Genomic DNA, 14,961 nt, shown 5'->3' with positions numbered 1-14,961 from the left:
TAGGCTATTTCTCATCTTTCTAATTGTGCAAATGTGTGGGTTAGTGCTACACAGCTGATCTCTTATATGTGCCTGAATTTGCATTCACTCAGACATTCAACTCACATTATGAATTTCCTCTTAACCATATCAGTAGTAATGGCCAATCATTTACACAGTACATGTGCAAGCAAAGACTAAATTGAACTCTTGTGATGATAAAATTGTTCCTGCAGGGTGTGTGGGTGTGTGTGGGTGTGTGTGTGTGTGTGTGTGTGTCTGTGTGTGTGCGTGTGTGTGTGTAAAAACACGGTGCAATCACACAGCATATGGTGTCATGTTCGATGAGAATCATTAATACCACGTTCCAGAAAACTGGGAAGTTGGACATATCCCACAAGGAGGTCCAACCTCAAAGCGTTCCAGCGGACTATTTCACAAAATCAGGATATCCAAGAAAAGAGATAAGCCTTCTCTTGCCGGCCTCAGCTGTGGTGCAACTGGCTGGGGCACCTGCACTGTACGCTGGCGACCTGGGTTTGATTCCTGCCCCGTGGTCCTTTCCAGATCCCACCCCTACTCTCTTTCCCACTCACTTCTTGTCCCTCTCTACTGTCCTGTCATTAAAGGCAAAATGTACTTAAATATACTTAATATACTATTAAAAAATGCCATTGTCTGGTCATCCAGGACCAGCCTAGCTGCACAGAGTAAATCCCCATGGTAGTAAGATGTCCTGGGCTCTCTCCTGGGTGTTCCAAATATGGAGGTCTGCTGGTGTTGTGCTCGTTAGTTTTCTAGCAGTCCACTGGCTAGATACCAACAAACGCCCCACCGTTTTGACTATAATGGTCCAGACATTTTTATTTATTTAGTCATACTTCTTGCTTCATTTTAATAGTATCTTCTTTCATTTCTTCTTTACAAGTTAAATTTAAGGTGATAATGACCCAACAGCAGACCAGAAGGGGCACTACCATTGATGGTCCGATATCTGCTAATCTGGCTGTGCTATCTGAGGTGTTAAAATGAGTGGTTATTTTAGTGTATAGTGAAGAGTATAGTGAAGCCAGCTTGATAACCTTAATGAAATGCTCACGAAGGCTGTTCTGTTGGTCTTGTTTTTTGCCCACAAAGGTTGCTTTGTTAGTGAGTTTGTGACGGTAAATAGGCTTGGTTGTGTGATTGGCCTCTGTGTGAAATCCCATTCCTATGGCACTAGGAAATTAAAATCTCTCATGTGTATATTTGAAATGGTCAATATATAAAGACCTTTAGAGACCTTTACCTTCGTTGAATTATATACACTTGAATGTACAGAAAAACAGTATCCACATTGTACAAAAAACATTATGAATCTCAGAACACTTCAACATCTTTTTCTAGGCCCCTTCACAGTTCACGTCACAGAAAAGGTGAGCACATATCGGGGGCTGAAAGCTGTCCATCCCATTGAATTGTGTATGTGTGTGAATTGACTACAATATCAGGGAAACGTCCAGAAAAAAAATGCTTACTTACTTTTATGCAAGTATGTCAACCAGATAGCCGCACATGTCGGGCTAATGAATCTGTCCACTTACTAATGATAATACCCATTCTATTATCAGTTCAGGATCAGGCAATCACCATTAGCTAAGACTAACTTATTAAAGTACGCTAGCTCTTGGGTAACAATGACAGTGCATACCTTGACAGCTCAACATGCCGGTTTAGCTGGGCCATTTTTCAGACCCCAAGTTGCCCGCGCACCCAACCTAGTTGGCTCTGGATGATTACAATGAAGAGGTCTTTATTTAGGTCTTAGAAGGCAAACACCGTGTTTTTGTTTCTCGACATTAACCACTAGCGGCTAAAATCTTTAGTATGCCTCTAGTGGACAGCCGTGGCCTACTGGTTAGGGCTTCGGGCTTGTAACCTGATGGTTGCCGGTTCGATCCCCGACCAGTCCACGGCTGAAGTGCCCTTGAGCAAGGCACCTAACCCCTCACTGTTCCCCGAGCGCCGCTGGTTGGGCAGGCAGCTCACTGCTCCGGGTTAATGTGTGATTCACCTCACTGTGTGTTTGCTGTGTTCACTAATTCTGTTAAATTGGGTTAAATGCAGAGAAACTAATGGTCCCTCACGGGATCAAAAAAGTATATATTCTATTCTATTCATTGCTGGCATCAAACCAGCAACAGAACAGAGAGCATGTGGTGGACTCCACCACTCACTAGAGCTGTGAGTCCAGCTTTCACACACATATCTCAGGTTGTTGTCCCTTTCCCCAGGATTATATGGAGGCCAGGGTTTCCTTGTTGCCAGGGTGATGATAATTACAGGAACTGGGTTACCAGGCAGACGGCAGCAATAACTCTGTACACGCCATTGCCATAGCAACGTTGGTCAAGCCAGCTGCAGATGTCCGTGTGCAATCCAGCGCCACAGAGCATTCGCTCATGTACACACATACACAGACACACATAATGTCCAGTCAGAAAAAGACATGTAGCCTACTTGTAGATCACAAGCAGTATGCATTGCAAAACATGAATAGAAGACATTCAAAGTGAAATTCCGAAAGCACCCATAGCTGGTTCTCCATAAATAGTAAAAACACTATTTAAACACTTAAAAGTATTAACACACAGGTCCCAAAGCCCATACAAAATACACTTTTATCAAATGTGTTACTATAAATATGTTCGATGCCATCTACCAAAACAGTGAAGACCTCTGAACATCTAAAAATTATACTAGCGCGTACACACACACACACACACACACACACACACTCTAAATATGACTTTTCTACAAACACTCTTGTTCAAGTATGTGTCTTATGGTCAAATAACCTGTTGTGTGTTGTGTGAGGTAAACCGGTTGTGTATTGAGACGGGTGAGCAGGTGCAGGGCCAATCAAGCGAAGGTGTGAAATGAAGCATCTATTGTATGAAAGACCTTGAAAGGGGATCAGATTTGTTCGGATGAGTAGCCTACCTGCTAATAAATCTAGAATATAGCTCTGTGCATAGACGAGTAGCCTTTCTGCTAACAGAATATGACTCTGTGCGGATGAGTAGTCTTTCTGCTAATACAGTTAGAACATGGCTTTGTGCAGATGAGTAGCCTACCTGCTAATAAATATGGAATATGACTGAGTGCTTTTAAAAGCCACAGAAACTGAAGATGCAAGCAAGCAACTATATATGTCAAGTACATGAACATACAGGTCTCACATGAACATACAGGTCTCACATGAACATGCATGCAGGACTTCATTACACAGACACACACCCACACCGACACCGACACATACACACACAGGCATCATTCTCCTGTTTTGGCACCACTCATACAGTTTACACAAACAAAAGACTGAGTCTACTGATTGACAGTGAGTGATCCATATAGCATCTGATTTCAAAGGATAACTCTGTGGACAGCACAAACGGTTTCTTTCATTTGTTGCTTCCTTTCTCTCTTTTTCTCCAAACAAACGTCATTAACATGGATAGAAATAGCAGAACTATGACAGAAAGGACACAGGACACAAAATGATGATAAAATACATAGTACATACAGTACATTTCTTGTACTGTGAATACATTCATGGCGGCTACCATTTTAGCTTCCCCTATTCTGGATTACATGTGTAGAGCTCTGACAATCAGGTGCCATCACACAACACATGTACTCAATAATATGCAATAATAGAAAATGGCCATCCATTGCCCCCATTCTCTCTGTGTCCCTGTCTGGTTTAGGATTTGTTCAATTAGCTTGTGTTTCCAGAGGTAGGGTGAACACTTAATCCCGCACACCTGCTGCGCCCCTTCAGGTGAGCCACCACGGTCAGCCTCGCCCACATGGACGCACACAGATACGCACACACACACACACACACCTGCTGTGCATCTTCAGGTGAACTACGGTGGTCCAGCTCACTCACAAAAGGGCCTGATCCTCCCCAGCTGCCCCGGCTTTATCCCCTCTGTCCCATCAGAGCGCATCTGTGTATGGTATTATCTTCTCTCTGTGTGTGACAGTGTGTGTGTGTGTGTGTGTGTGTGACAGAGTGTGTGTGTGTGTGTGTGTGTGTGTGTGTGTGTGTGTGTGTGTGACAGAGTGTGTGTGTGTGTGTGTGTGTGTGTGTGTGTGTGTGTGACAGAGTGTGTGTGTGTGTGTGTGTGTGTGTGTGTGACAGTGTGTGTGAGTGTGTGTGTGTGAGAGAGAGAGGGAGAGAGAGCAATTCTGTCCAACCTGGATATAAGTGCATGTGAGCACCAGTGAGCTGCTTCACCTTCCGGCTGACTGAAGCATGTACGCATGTCAATCTAAGTGTGTGTGTGTGTGTGTGTGTGTGTGTGTGTGTGTGTGTGTGTGTGTGCGTTCATGTGTGTAGCTCAACCTTTTGTGTGACACAGCAGCACGTATGTGAGAGAGGGTGGGGGATTAGCAATCTCAGCAGAGATCCAGCAAGAGACAGAAAAGACTGCTGCTCACTGCCCGCATGGGCTGCCGAATCACATACATCTGCCTTTTCCTTTTCCTATCAAACTATAATATATTGTAACTGTAATATTAATCTAATGATCTCAATTAGAGGCCAGGCCAGTAACAACATGACATGACACACATTGGTCTTTATTCCTATTTCCACAGATGTGTGCAACATATTTGTGCTAGCCTAAAACCTACGTGAATATTCAGCTGTGGCACAACATACATACAGCATAATCAGGCCCATCGAGTGCCCCGGTTAAGTCTCTGAACATGTGGTGTACAAGTCATTGTTGGCTTTTACTGTGCTGGCTGCTGTTTTTAGCATACTCTTCAAGCTTCCTGCTGATACAAATTGGACAGTTTTTACAGATGGTAAAACAGAATGGGTAATGGATTTTTTTCTCTTCACATAACTACTACTGAAATCGCCCCCTTAAACCTTAAACTTCCTTTAATTTTTTTCCCCTTTTTCTACCGTCACAGTCACAGCCATGTACCATTAATTGTATGAAAAAGAGACGCCTTTCATGTTGTTAAAAACCCTTTTCCTTTTCTGTTTTTTCACTTAGCGCCACATGGTCTGTCCTTCATGAACAACATTTTCTATTTACTATTCACTTAGGAAATGATGGTCAGACAGGAAGTGCTTTGGCCCTTATAACACACTGTGTTTTCGTAAAAACACGGGCACCTTTCCACTTGGAGTTGAACTTTTTTTAATTTGAGAGGGCGCCTCTGCAAAAACTCTAGCCACAGTCAGCACTCTGGGTGCATAAGCAGCATGCAAAACGCTTACTGTCAATAGCCTACCAAACAACATTTAAAAAGACACACCTCATTGCAACCGCATCCTGTCTGATCCTTACCTTGTTCTGTTCTCTACTGTTGTTTGATCATACACTAATTAATGAGATCAGCTGTTCTCTGGCAATGTGGGCTAACGAAAGTGGAATTTCGCACAAAAGACTCCCATTTCCAAACGTAAACATTTTCCCAGACTTGAATACATACATTCAAGTACATTCAAATGACATTGACTTTCATGACTGAGTAATGCAAATCATTAACCACTCATTATTAACCACTAATCACGTACCACTTATCACCAATCACTACAGTCCATTCTGTCAAGCTGCTACTCACTCAACATTAAAAAACAGCCTGTTTCTCTGAAGCTCCTATAGTGAAAAACAACTGGTATTGATTATGCTGTGGGAGCTGTACAATTATAAGAGCAGCTTTTATATTTTAGCAGTGCAGCCTCTGTACCATTACAGATGGATGTGAGGCAGGCACTCGCACACCCTCCACCTTTAAAAAAACACACCTTACACACCCACACACCCTTCTGCGCCATCCACCTCCCAAACACCTTACCACTCACAACCACGGGAACACACTTTCCTCTGCAGCCCCGTCGTTAAAAGCATTCACGCACCACTCGCCACCAGCGGCACACACACACTCTCTCTCTCTCTCTCTCTCTCTCTCACACACACACACACACACACACACACACAAACACACAGGTCCGACAAGAATGTGGACCTCTCTTAGGGGCTGAGCCACTCTTGTCAGTGGCTAGCGGGGAGCCGTGGGGCTAGCATTCAAGCCTCCGCTTTATTATAGCTGTGGCTCGCGCACTCAGGAGTCCTCCTCAAAAAACTGTGCAAGGAAACTTCGCCAAACAAGGCTTTTAACATTCGGCCCCGTTCCTATGGAAACGCTCAAGGTGCACTCTCACACCCATTGAGAAGGACAAACTTCACACACAAACAGGCTCCTTTCGGCCTGCCGTCTCTTATTTTTCCTCAGTTTTTACTTTAACAGGGGGGCTTTTTGGAGGCTTGAGTGGGGTGGGGTGAGGGGGGGTCAAATGGCTTTTGGTGCGTCTTTGTGGGTAACCTGTGCACCAATATCGCTATATCTGGTCTGCATAAAGCCGGAAGGGCTTTTCACTTGAAAGTTGTTATAAAATAAAATTACGTCAAGACCTACAATTATGAGTTTACAGAATTATATTGTATTGCGTGTGCCCTTTCCATTTTTAGCAGGTTTTGTCATAATTTCTACATTTGCTGTTGTTGTGTTTGTGACGTGAAACTTGAGTGGATTAATTAGGAGTGTAATTTGGTCTAATGGCGTGCCTGTGTGTGGGGGTGTGCAGGGCAGAGCCATGTCATTAATGGAAGCCAACTTCATTTGACTGTCAACAGGATGAGAGGTTTTCATGACATCCTAAAATCTATAAAGGCCTTGCATTAAAACAACGCTAACGGGACACACATAGGACACTCTTGCAGCCTTCCAGCTACAGAAAGTTTAAAAAAAAAAAAATTGCATCTAGACATTGGTTTTAATTTGGGGGATGAATCTAACACTTCAGTGTGGGGTGTTCTGTACTGTTCAAATCAATGCATCAGCACTCAGAGGCTGTATAAAAAGCATGAAAACCTTTATTCATTTTTACCATTTTTTTTTAAATACACATGGAAGTTCTGCTTTGGTGTGTAAGGGTAAAACAGTAACAAAATGTGTAACAAAATAAGATCTGAAAACTGAAATTTCAGCATAAGACGTGCTCTCTTTCACTCACACACACACACACACACACAAACACACGCACACAAACACACACACATACATTACTGGTCCCAAACACACAAATAAAAGAAGTTTTCACAATGGCTACACAGGAGTCTTCCTCCCGAGTCCATAAGCAAAGTCAAGCATACTGAAGGCAATGAGGGCATGTGTATTTGTGCATGTACATGTGTGAGTGTGTGTTCCACTGCATGTATGCACATGTATGCATGTGACAGAGATTAAAAAAATGGGGGGAAAAAACACTTGTGTCTGTGCATGTACTGCCCACAGTAGTTTCTGCTTGTCTTTAGAGTTTGAGGTTAAGGTTCTGTCTGTGTCCGTGTGGGTCATGTACACACGTGGCGCATATGGAAGTTGACCACGTACTCGGCGTTGGTTCGTTGGACTGAAATAGCAAAGGGCTCAAAGGGATGAAACGTGAAGGCCACTAGTCTGCGGACTGCATGGCTGACCGGTCGGCCCAGTAGCCCCGCCTGGATCTTAAACTTCAGCAGGCCAGAATCACGCGCATAGAACCTGCACAACAGAATTAGAACTTAGAACCTATCGGACTACAGAACAGAACCTGCACGTCAACAGAATTACATGCTTAGAACCTGTGAGACTGCAGAACATATTTAGAACACGCACAACAGAATTACATGCTTAGAACCTGTGCATCTACAGAGCATATTTAGAACATGCACAACAGAATTACATGCTTAGAACCTGGGCGACTAGAGAACATAGAGCCTGCACAATTACAGAATCACACCCTTCTATCCGGCATTACCACAGAGTAGGGTTGAACTTGTGCCTACGATGAGAACTATTAGATCTAGCTGGTGATGCCCAGAGTCAAATCTAAAAATCTGTCCCAGCATCAGTTTGTTTTAAAAAGATGCGCAACATGGCACTATTTTCTCCTGCCTTTGATTAATCTGTTGACTTGTTGAATATGGGAGTTATACAATTATTGCTGTGTTGCTGTGAGTTTATTTTTATTTCATTTAATTGTCTGTCTACTTTATATAAAAACAAACGTTTGTTTTGGTTTGTTTTTGATCATTATTACTCTCCCTTTGTCGGGTTGTTCATTATTAGAGTTCTTATCGTAATCATTGATTGATCTAATGTTCTATGCATAAAATGGAAAGCACATAACAGCTGCTTTCCCATTGAATGGCATCAGCTCAGCTCAACTCTACTCTACTTAGTTTTGGTACCAGGTGCTCCTTTTCCACTTCAAAAAAAGTACCCGTTTTAATGTAGCTGGGTGCCATAGCGACGCAGAAGAAAACTAGCATAACGCCATTCACATGGGACACACAATAGGCTAATAACAATATCAACAATGGAAGAAATTAAGGGGAGTTGGTTTCTGATTCATAGCATGTAGTCGTTTCTGTTAATGTTCAGTTAATCACATGAGAAACCATTCATTAATTCATAAGGATATAGAATGCTCCTTGTTTTTAACTGCAGGAAGTCATCAATTTCAACTGACGCACTTGTTGTAAATAATAATTTTCAGACATAGACTGTGTTACATTAATGTGCTGCTTGTTTTTTTAGTAGTTAAAATGAGCTGGTACTTTTGGCAGATTTCAGAAGCATTACATGAACCTGAATCCCCATTTTACATCTACAGTACACTCATTTTTACTACACATAGTGATTCTCATATGCTCATCCAGTCTAGTTTCTCCTTTTTGGATTGCTGTATCTGTCATATTTCTGTGCTTTGTCAAGTTTATTTAGTTTAGTTAATTGAGTATGCAGGGGCTTGGGGTGTTACCTGATTGGGTGGTCGCCACAGGTTTTGGGGCGCTCCATGACAGACACCCACTTGTCGTCGTAGCTGAAGAGCGAGAGGTCCAGGTAGGGGCTGCTGCTGTAGGACTGGGCACTAATGGGCAGCTGGCCCAGCAGACGCCGCACAGCCTCCATGTGGCCACCATACTTAGCATTCACTATGGTGTCTTTAAACCTAAACACACACACACACACACACACACACACACACACACACACACACACACACACACACACACACACACACACACACACACACACACACACACACACACACACACACACACACACACACACACACGAGCATGCGACCCAATCACACACACACACACACACAAGTATGTAGTTGCCACATATAGCATCTATCTAATGAGTCAGGCATGCACTGACATATCAGCAAACAAATTACGTTTACACAGCACAGCTGTAGCACACACAAACACAAACACTTCACAGACACACACACACAACCATGTCCACAACTCCTTACTACTTAAACTGGCACAGAACAAAAACATGTATCTATACAGACTCACACAGAAACACACATATCAGACTACACGCATGTGCATATTCCATGTATGTGGTTTAGTGGAAATCCTCATCCCTTATAGCAAGCGACCTAGCAATAACCCTCCTGACAGGAGAGTACTGTACTATGGCTTCATACTCAAGGTGAAATAAAGCCTTCGGGCTTTTCTCCAAGGAGTTTATCTCTGAGGAAAATCGTCCAGGTTCCTCACAATACCTAGCCTGGGTTTTCCCATACTGCCTTGCGCGGTGATTTCAATCCCGCTGCTAAGCCAGTCTGGAAACTAACGCCCAAATGTTCGCCTGATGTTGGCGAACCAATCACAGAACATCCGAGAAGTTTCCGTTGCCTTCTTGCATCTACATTCGACGCCAAAGGATTTACACTGTTGTCAATGGCAGCCCTTGGCGTTGCATATGAACGAGTTGGGTGAGCTATGCGCATTTGATAGACATCCCATGCCCAATGAACGGATCTGGGCATTTTTTTCAAATACGAGAAAATGAACGTCTGGTTGCCAGACCACGTCTCATTTGAGAAGTGGTAGGCGTTAGCCAAGCTACACAATACCACAGATTTCACCTGAGGTGCATTCAAATTTGGCAAACAGTGGCAAACATTTGTGAATGGTGTTAACATTCCAATCTAATTGTAATTGCATTGTTACCTTCCTCCAACTCACGTCCAGTTCCACTGTATATTCACCGAGCACTACCTCCTCAGACTGTTTGCGACTGTTTGCACACGTTCGCCGAAAACTCAAGGCTAACGGAAAACTATTTGCAAACGTTCGCCTATGTTTGTGAACTTGAATGCACCTCTGTACTGGACACACATCGAGTGTTATCTGATTTTATTAAATGTTTTACCTTGATTTATGCTTTCTTTTATGATTAATGCTTTCTTTTCATGTTTCATTATGATCTTTTGTTTTTTATTATCATTAATCTTCTCCCATCTATGCTTAATCTGCTATTAATGCTTTTATTTATTTTTTCATTTTTTTATGTAAAGCACATTAAATGACCTCTGTTTATGAAATGCGCTACAGTATATAAATATACTTGACTTGACTCTGTCCAGGTGTGTTGGACGGCTCACCTGCGCTGCACCTGGCGGGCGTAGTTGTTACTGGAGGCAGAGCAGGGGAACTGGACCGCCTCGCTGTGCAGCGTGGCGTTGCGGAACAGGTCGCAGAAGTTCTCAAAGAGTTCCAGCAGCTGGTCGGACGTGTTCTCAAACACCGCCAGCACCTCCGTGGAAACCATGTTGTAGACCACAAAGAAGGAGGGCTGGAGGAGACACACACACACACACACACACACACACACACACACACACACACACACACACACACACACACACACACACACACACACACACACACACACACACACACACACACACACACACACACACACACACACACACACACGCCAGCTCAGCCTGAGTTCACACTGAACTTAAGACAGCAACGAAAGCTCATGATGTATCGTCAGAGGAGAGTAACCCTGGTGAGAATAGGGCTGTGTGTTGTGTGCCAGAATCAGGCGCTACACAGGTTATGATTCAATATACTGCGGAACCGTGAGAGGCGCTCGTGTGTGTGTGTGTGTGTGTGTGTGTGTGTTACCTGGGTGGGGTCGCTGACGCGCATGGTGACCACGTCCTCGCTGGTGTACTTGATGAAGAGGTGCTGCTCGTCCAGCAGCTGCATCTTCCACATGCGCAGCTGGCGCAGCTGGTCGAAGTACTGGAAGAAGCGGCGCTTGGCCAGGGCGCTGCCGTCCAGCTCGGCCCGCCGCCACAGGTACACCAGCAGCCGGTGCTTCAGCGAGCTGATGCTCTTCTCCTTGTAGAGCCGCGAGAAGCCCGGCTGGCCCTGGGCCTCCGCCGACGGCCCTTCCGTGTAGACGGCGGACAGCGTCAGCAGGTCGTCCTCGTAGCAGAAGCGCCCGATGGTCCGCACGTCCAGGAAGGTGCCCTCGCCAGTTATCTGGGAGACGGGGCGGGGGGGAGGGGGGGAGGGGGGTCAATCATGGTGAGAGGGGGCAGCGGTAGTGGGAAGGCACAGGGAGGTGGCCACAGAGGAGTGAGGGGCAGAGTGAGAGTGTGTGTGTGTGTGTGTATGTGTGTGTGTGTGTGTGTGTGTGTGTGTGTGTCAGAATAAAGCATCATGTGTGGTTTTAAAGCCCTGATTCTGTTTAAAACACGAAAAATAGACAAGTCTATATGTCTTCGCAAATACGTGAACATATACAGACGTTTATGTATATGACTAATAGATGTAATAGCCATCATCTCAATTATAAGTAATGCTGGGATTTACAAAAAAGAAATAACACAAAAACGGCAGACACGCCTTGTTGCAACATGCAGACTGACTCATGGCAAATTGTGGACTAGGCACACACACACACTAACACATGCCTACCTGGAAGACATGAATAGTCTGCTGTTGGACAGAGAGAACTGCCAGTATGTTGCGGTACAGGTAGAGGCCCTGGTTGTGGGACAGGATGATCTTGTCGCACTTGAAGATGCGCGTGTCGCAGAGGCGGCCCGTGTGCAGGTCGATGACGTGGAGCGAGTAGTCCTCCAGGGGCACGCGCGGGTTGGGCGTCACCGACTCGTTGTTGCGGTACACCTCGAAGAAGTGCGGGTGCGGTTCCTCGGGCAGGTAGGCGGCCGAGCCCACGATGACGTAGCGGCAGTCGTCCGTGAACAGGCTGCACTCGCGGTTCAGGTGCTCGCCGTTGGACGCCACGTTGGTGACGTGCATCAGGCAGAAGAAGCGCTCGAAGAGACGCCCGCGGATGCCCAGCGAGGCCTGGTCGTTGCTGTTGGCGAGGGTCTCGCCCTCCTGACCCTGGAGCAGGTCTTGGGCCGCCTGGCACCCCTGTGGAGCAGAGTGCAAACGTTTACTTTTCTCCAAATCACCTTAATGTCTTATGCTTTCATTATCCTCTGTTCTTCTCATCAAATACACTCACGGAGGTGTTACATTTGGTAGTAGCTTAGCTCTACTGAAGCAGGCCTAGAAATGTGCTGAAAAGTGCAAGGCCATAAAATAACTAATAGGCTATAACATAAGTTCGTTGATTGCACCTATTAAAAATATAAAGATGCAAATAGGCCTTTCCTCGCTGCTGGAGGATCTATTACCTGGTACTCGTATATTTCCAGTGACGTCTGGTCAGAAGAAAAGGCGATGAACCAGCGCCCATCAGGGGAGAACTTCCGTAGGAAGCAGGGTGGCTTCTCCACATTTACAACTGTGAAGTTGGGGAAGAGGTTCTGGTGAAAGCAGCGTACGCGGTACCAGTGGGCCCCCGCTGGGCCGGAGCTGATGCGCCGCTGCTCCAGCCGGTGGACCACATTCTGGTTCTGGATGCGGCGCGGCCGCAAGGTGGGAGAGTCTTCCTCCGCCGTGTGCTGCCACATACCCGTGGCTCGCCTCACATGCTGCAGAACTCCCGAGGACGCCGGGTCACCTCACCTGCCTGCTGAGCAGAGCCGCCGGGGTCACCACCACACCCTCTCTAGGCACCAGGCTGCCAAAAACAGCTAAACATAGTGCAATGTTAGGTAAACATTAGGTAAAGTTAAGTGCCACTCAATGTGAAAACACCAGCAAGAAAAGTATTTTGTGACAAAATGTTATAGTGATCATATAGGAATACTAGGATCATAGATACTATAGGAGTCCCCTATTATTTTGAGACATACTATAAAAGTACTATGTGACTATAGGGACTCTACAGAGAGTAAGGATATTGTAGAGGTACTACAGAACATCATGTACAAGCGTTACAATATAATTGCTATAGAAATTATGTAGCATTACTATTCTTTGCAACAACGTTAGACTGTTCTCTAATGTCAATTTTTGAAACCTATCGATAGAAACATGGCCATTTCTCTCAATGATCCCAAAGAGTGTGCTTCAGTTTTTTGAGGGAGGAAGAGCGCTATGATAGACCACTACTACAGGAAAGATGTTGTTTAGCCAGCCAGCTGAAGGCAACATTATGGATACTTACCTACCATTAACAACACTGTCCTCCGTTGTCTATCGTTAGCTTTCGGCTAACTTGGGCGTTATAATGTTAAAAGGAAACGAAGGTAAGGGGAGCCGGACGAAATTACTAATTACCAAGTGCTCATAACGAAGTTTACCGGGTTTACAGCTACCTGTGAAAGTGAGCTTGTGTTAAGTTTCTCGACAACTAATGCTACCTAGATAACGTTAGCTAACTAGTGGAATCCAACTTCGCAACCCGTTAACTTACAGTGATATTAACGTCACCCTACCAAGCATAATTTCTAAACGTGGACCTTTGTCACCATCTTTAACTATTTCTAAACTACGCCGGAATAGCTAGAACATAATGTCACGATGTTTAATTCGAACACTAATGCATATATTTGAGCAATATAGCCACCTACCTGTGAACTCTGCTACTTCCGTGGATCTACCGACAGTAACCGACAATCCTCCGAAAAGCGTCAAAATAAAAGTCCTCAAGAGAGTTCCATTAAAAAAAAAAAAAAAAAAAAACAGTTTGGGGAATAGCTATTTCAGCGTTTAACACGATATGAAAATATTGTACTGCTATTAAGCTTTGGTAAATAGTACGAATATATTGCATCTGCAAATGTAATGCAGACTTGCTAAATTGTACCACTCTTAATTTACAGTAGTAGGCCTTATAGTCACATTAGGCAAGGGACAGCCTCTGGCCATTTGTATTCTCATGTTCTCATGCTACATATAATAGGCCTAATCATTATTTTACAGCTAAAATGTCTCAAAATAATAAAAATAGATAAATAAATAAAATAGCATACATGAGTGACTAAGAAGTCATGGGCCTTGATATATTACAAACTCACATTTCTCCAAGTGATTTCTCCATGTTAGCCGTTTAAAAACCTAGAGCCTATAGGTCTCCCCTCTAGGCTGACTCTGTGTGTTTAGGCTACAAGGGACAACTAGCCTACATACAGTATGAGAGAGATATGGAATGTGACATATTTCTGAAAGTGCTGAGGCTGCCAGGCTGTCAGTCTCATTATCAGGAGAGTCCCCCAACCCTGCAAACTAAGGGAGAGCAATACAATCTGTCCGTTCAGGCCTCACATTGGCAGCTCAGAGCAGAAAATGACGCTCAATTTAGACATACTCACCAGAAGTTTTCTGTTTTCTTTCACAAAGATTGATGGTGGTCCTCAGACAAAGAACAGGCAAGGACTACTTGCTAATCTCAAAGAGTAAACAGCAGGTGTATAGACATGTAAAAAGTAGACTACTAAGCAAACACAATATCCAAAACCAATCAGTGTGTTGGTCTCTGATAAGATGATATTAATGTCACAAAACCTTGCTGTCTGATGTCTTGCAGCTACTTTCTTAGACGTTTTTTTTGTTTTTTTTTGTTTTTTTACTTTTCTTTGCATTCGTTCCGAGTGAAATTTAAAGTTGGCCGTGGTAATGTGTCACACCAGCTGCAATTACGAACACCACTGTTAGGTGGGATTCCTGAGGTAATTGAAAAAGG

General features: G+C 44.3%; 1 protein-coding gene across 3 annotated transcripts; it reads right to left on the bottom strand.

Annotated features, from left to right (window-relative positions):
- Positions 1-6,901: 6,901 nt before the first annotated feature.
- Positions 6,902-13,896, bottom strand: det1 (DET1 partner of COP1 E3 ubiquitin ligase). Of its 3 annotated transcripts, none has more exons than XM_062547449.1 (7): positions 13,850-13,896; positions 12,566-12,967; positions 11,835-12,299; positions 11,034-11,396; positions 10,502-10,692; positions 8,852-9,043; positions 6,902-7,590 (listed from the first exon to the last, which is right to left on the bottom strand). In XM_062547449.1, exons 2-7 carry the CDS (start codon positions 12,842-12,844, stop codon positions 7,401-7,403), a joined length of 1,680 nt encoding a protein of 559 aa, XP_062403433.1. In that variant the 5' UTR covers positions 12,845-12,967; positions 13,850-13,896; the 3' UTR covers positions 6,902-7,400. The 3 variants fall into 3 exon arrangements, with proteins under 3 accessions (XP_062403433.1, XP_062403432.1, XP_062403434.1); XM_062547448.1 differs by lacking the exon at positions 13,850-13,896 and adding an exon at positions 13,444-13,810; XM_062547450.1 differs by lacking the exon at positions 13,850-13,896 and adding an exon at positions 13,448-13,810.
- Between the last annotated feature and the right edge of the window lie 1,065 nt (positions 13,897-14,961).

Source organism: Sardina pilchardus, chromosome 10 (genome assembly GCF_963854185.1).
Source record: "Sardina pilchardus chromosome 10, fSarPil1.1, whole genome shotgun sequence".
In the NCBI taxonomy this organism is placed as follows: Eukaryota; Metazoa; Chordata; class Actinopteri; order Clupeiformes; family Clupeidae; genus Sardina; species Sardina pilchardus.
The sequence above is the reverse complement of the archived record's forward strand: the minus strand, read 5'-3'. Positions and strand labels throughout refer to the sequence as shown.

Excerpts from the sequence above, each read along its gene's own strand:
- det1 (XM_062547449.1), bottom strand. The coding sequence starts at position 12,844 with ATGTGGCAGCACACGGCGGAGGAAGACTCTCCCACCTTGCGGCCGCGC. Across the intron at positions 10,693-11,033 it reads GCGTCAGCGACCCCACCCAG|CCCTCCTTCTTTGTGGTCTA; the intron begins GTAACACACACA and ends TGTCTCCTCCAG. Across the intron at positions 7,591-8,851 it reads TGTGGCGACCACCCAATCAG|GTTCTATGCGCGTGATTCTG; the intron begins GTAACACCCCAA and ends TCTGTTGTGCAG.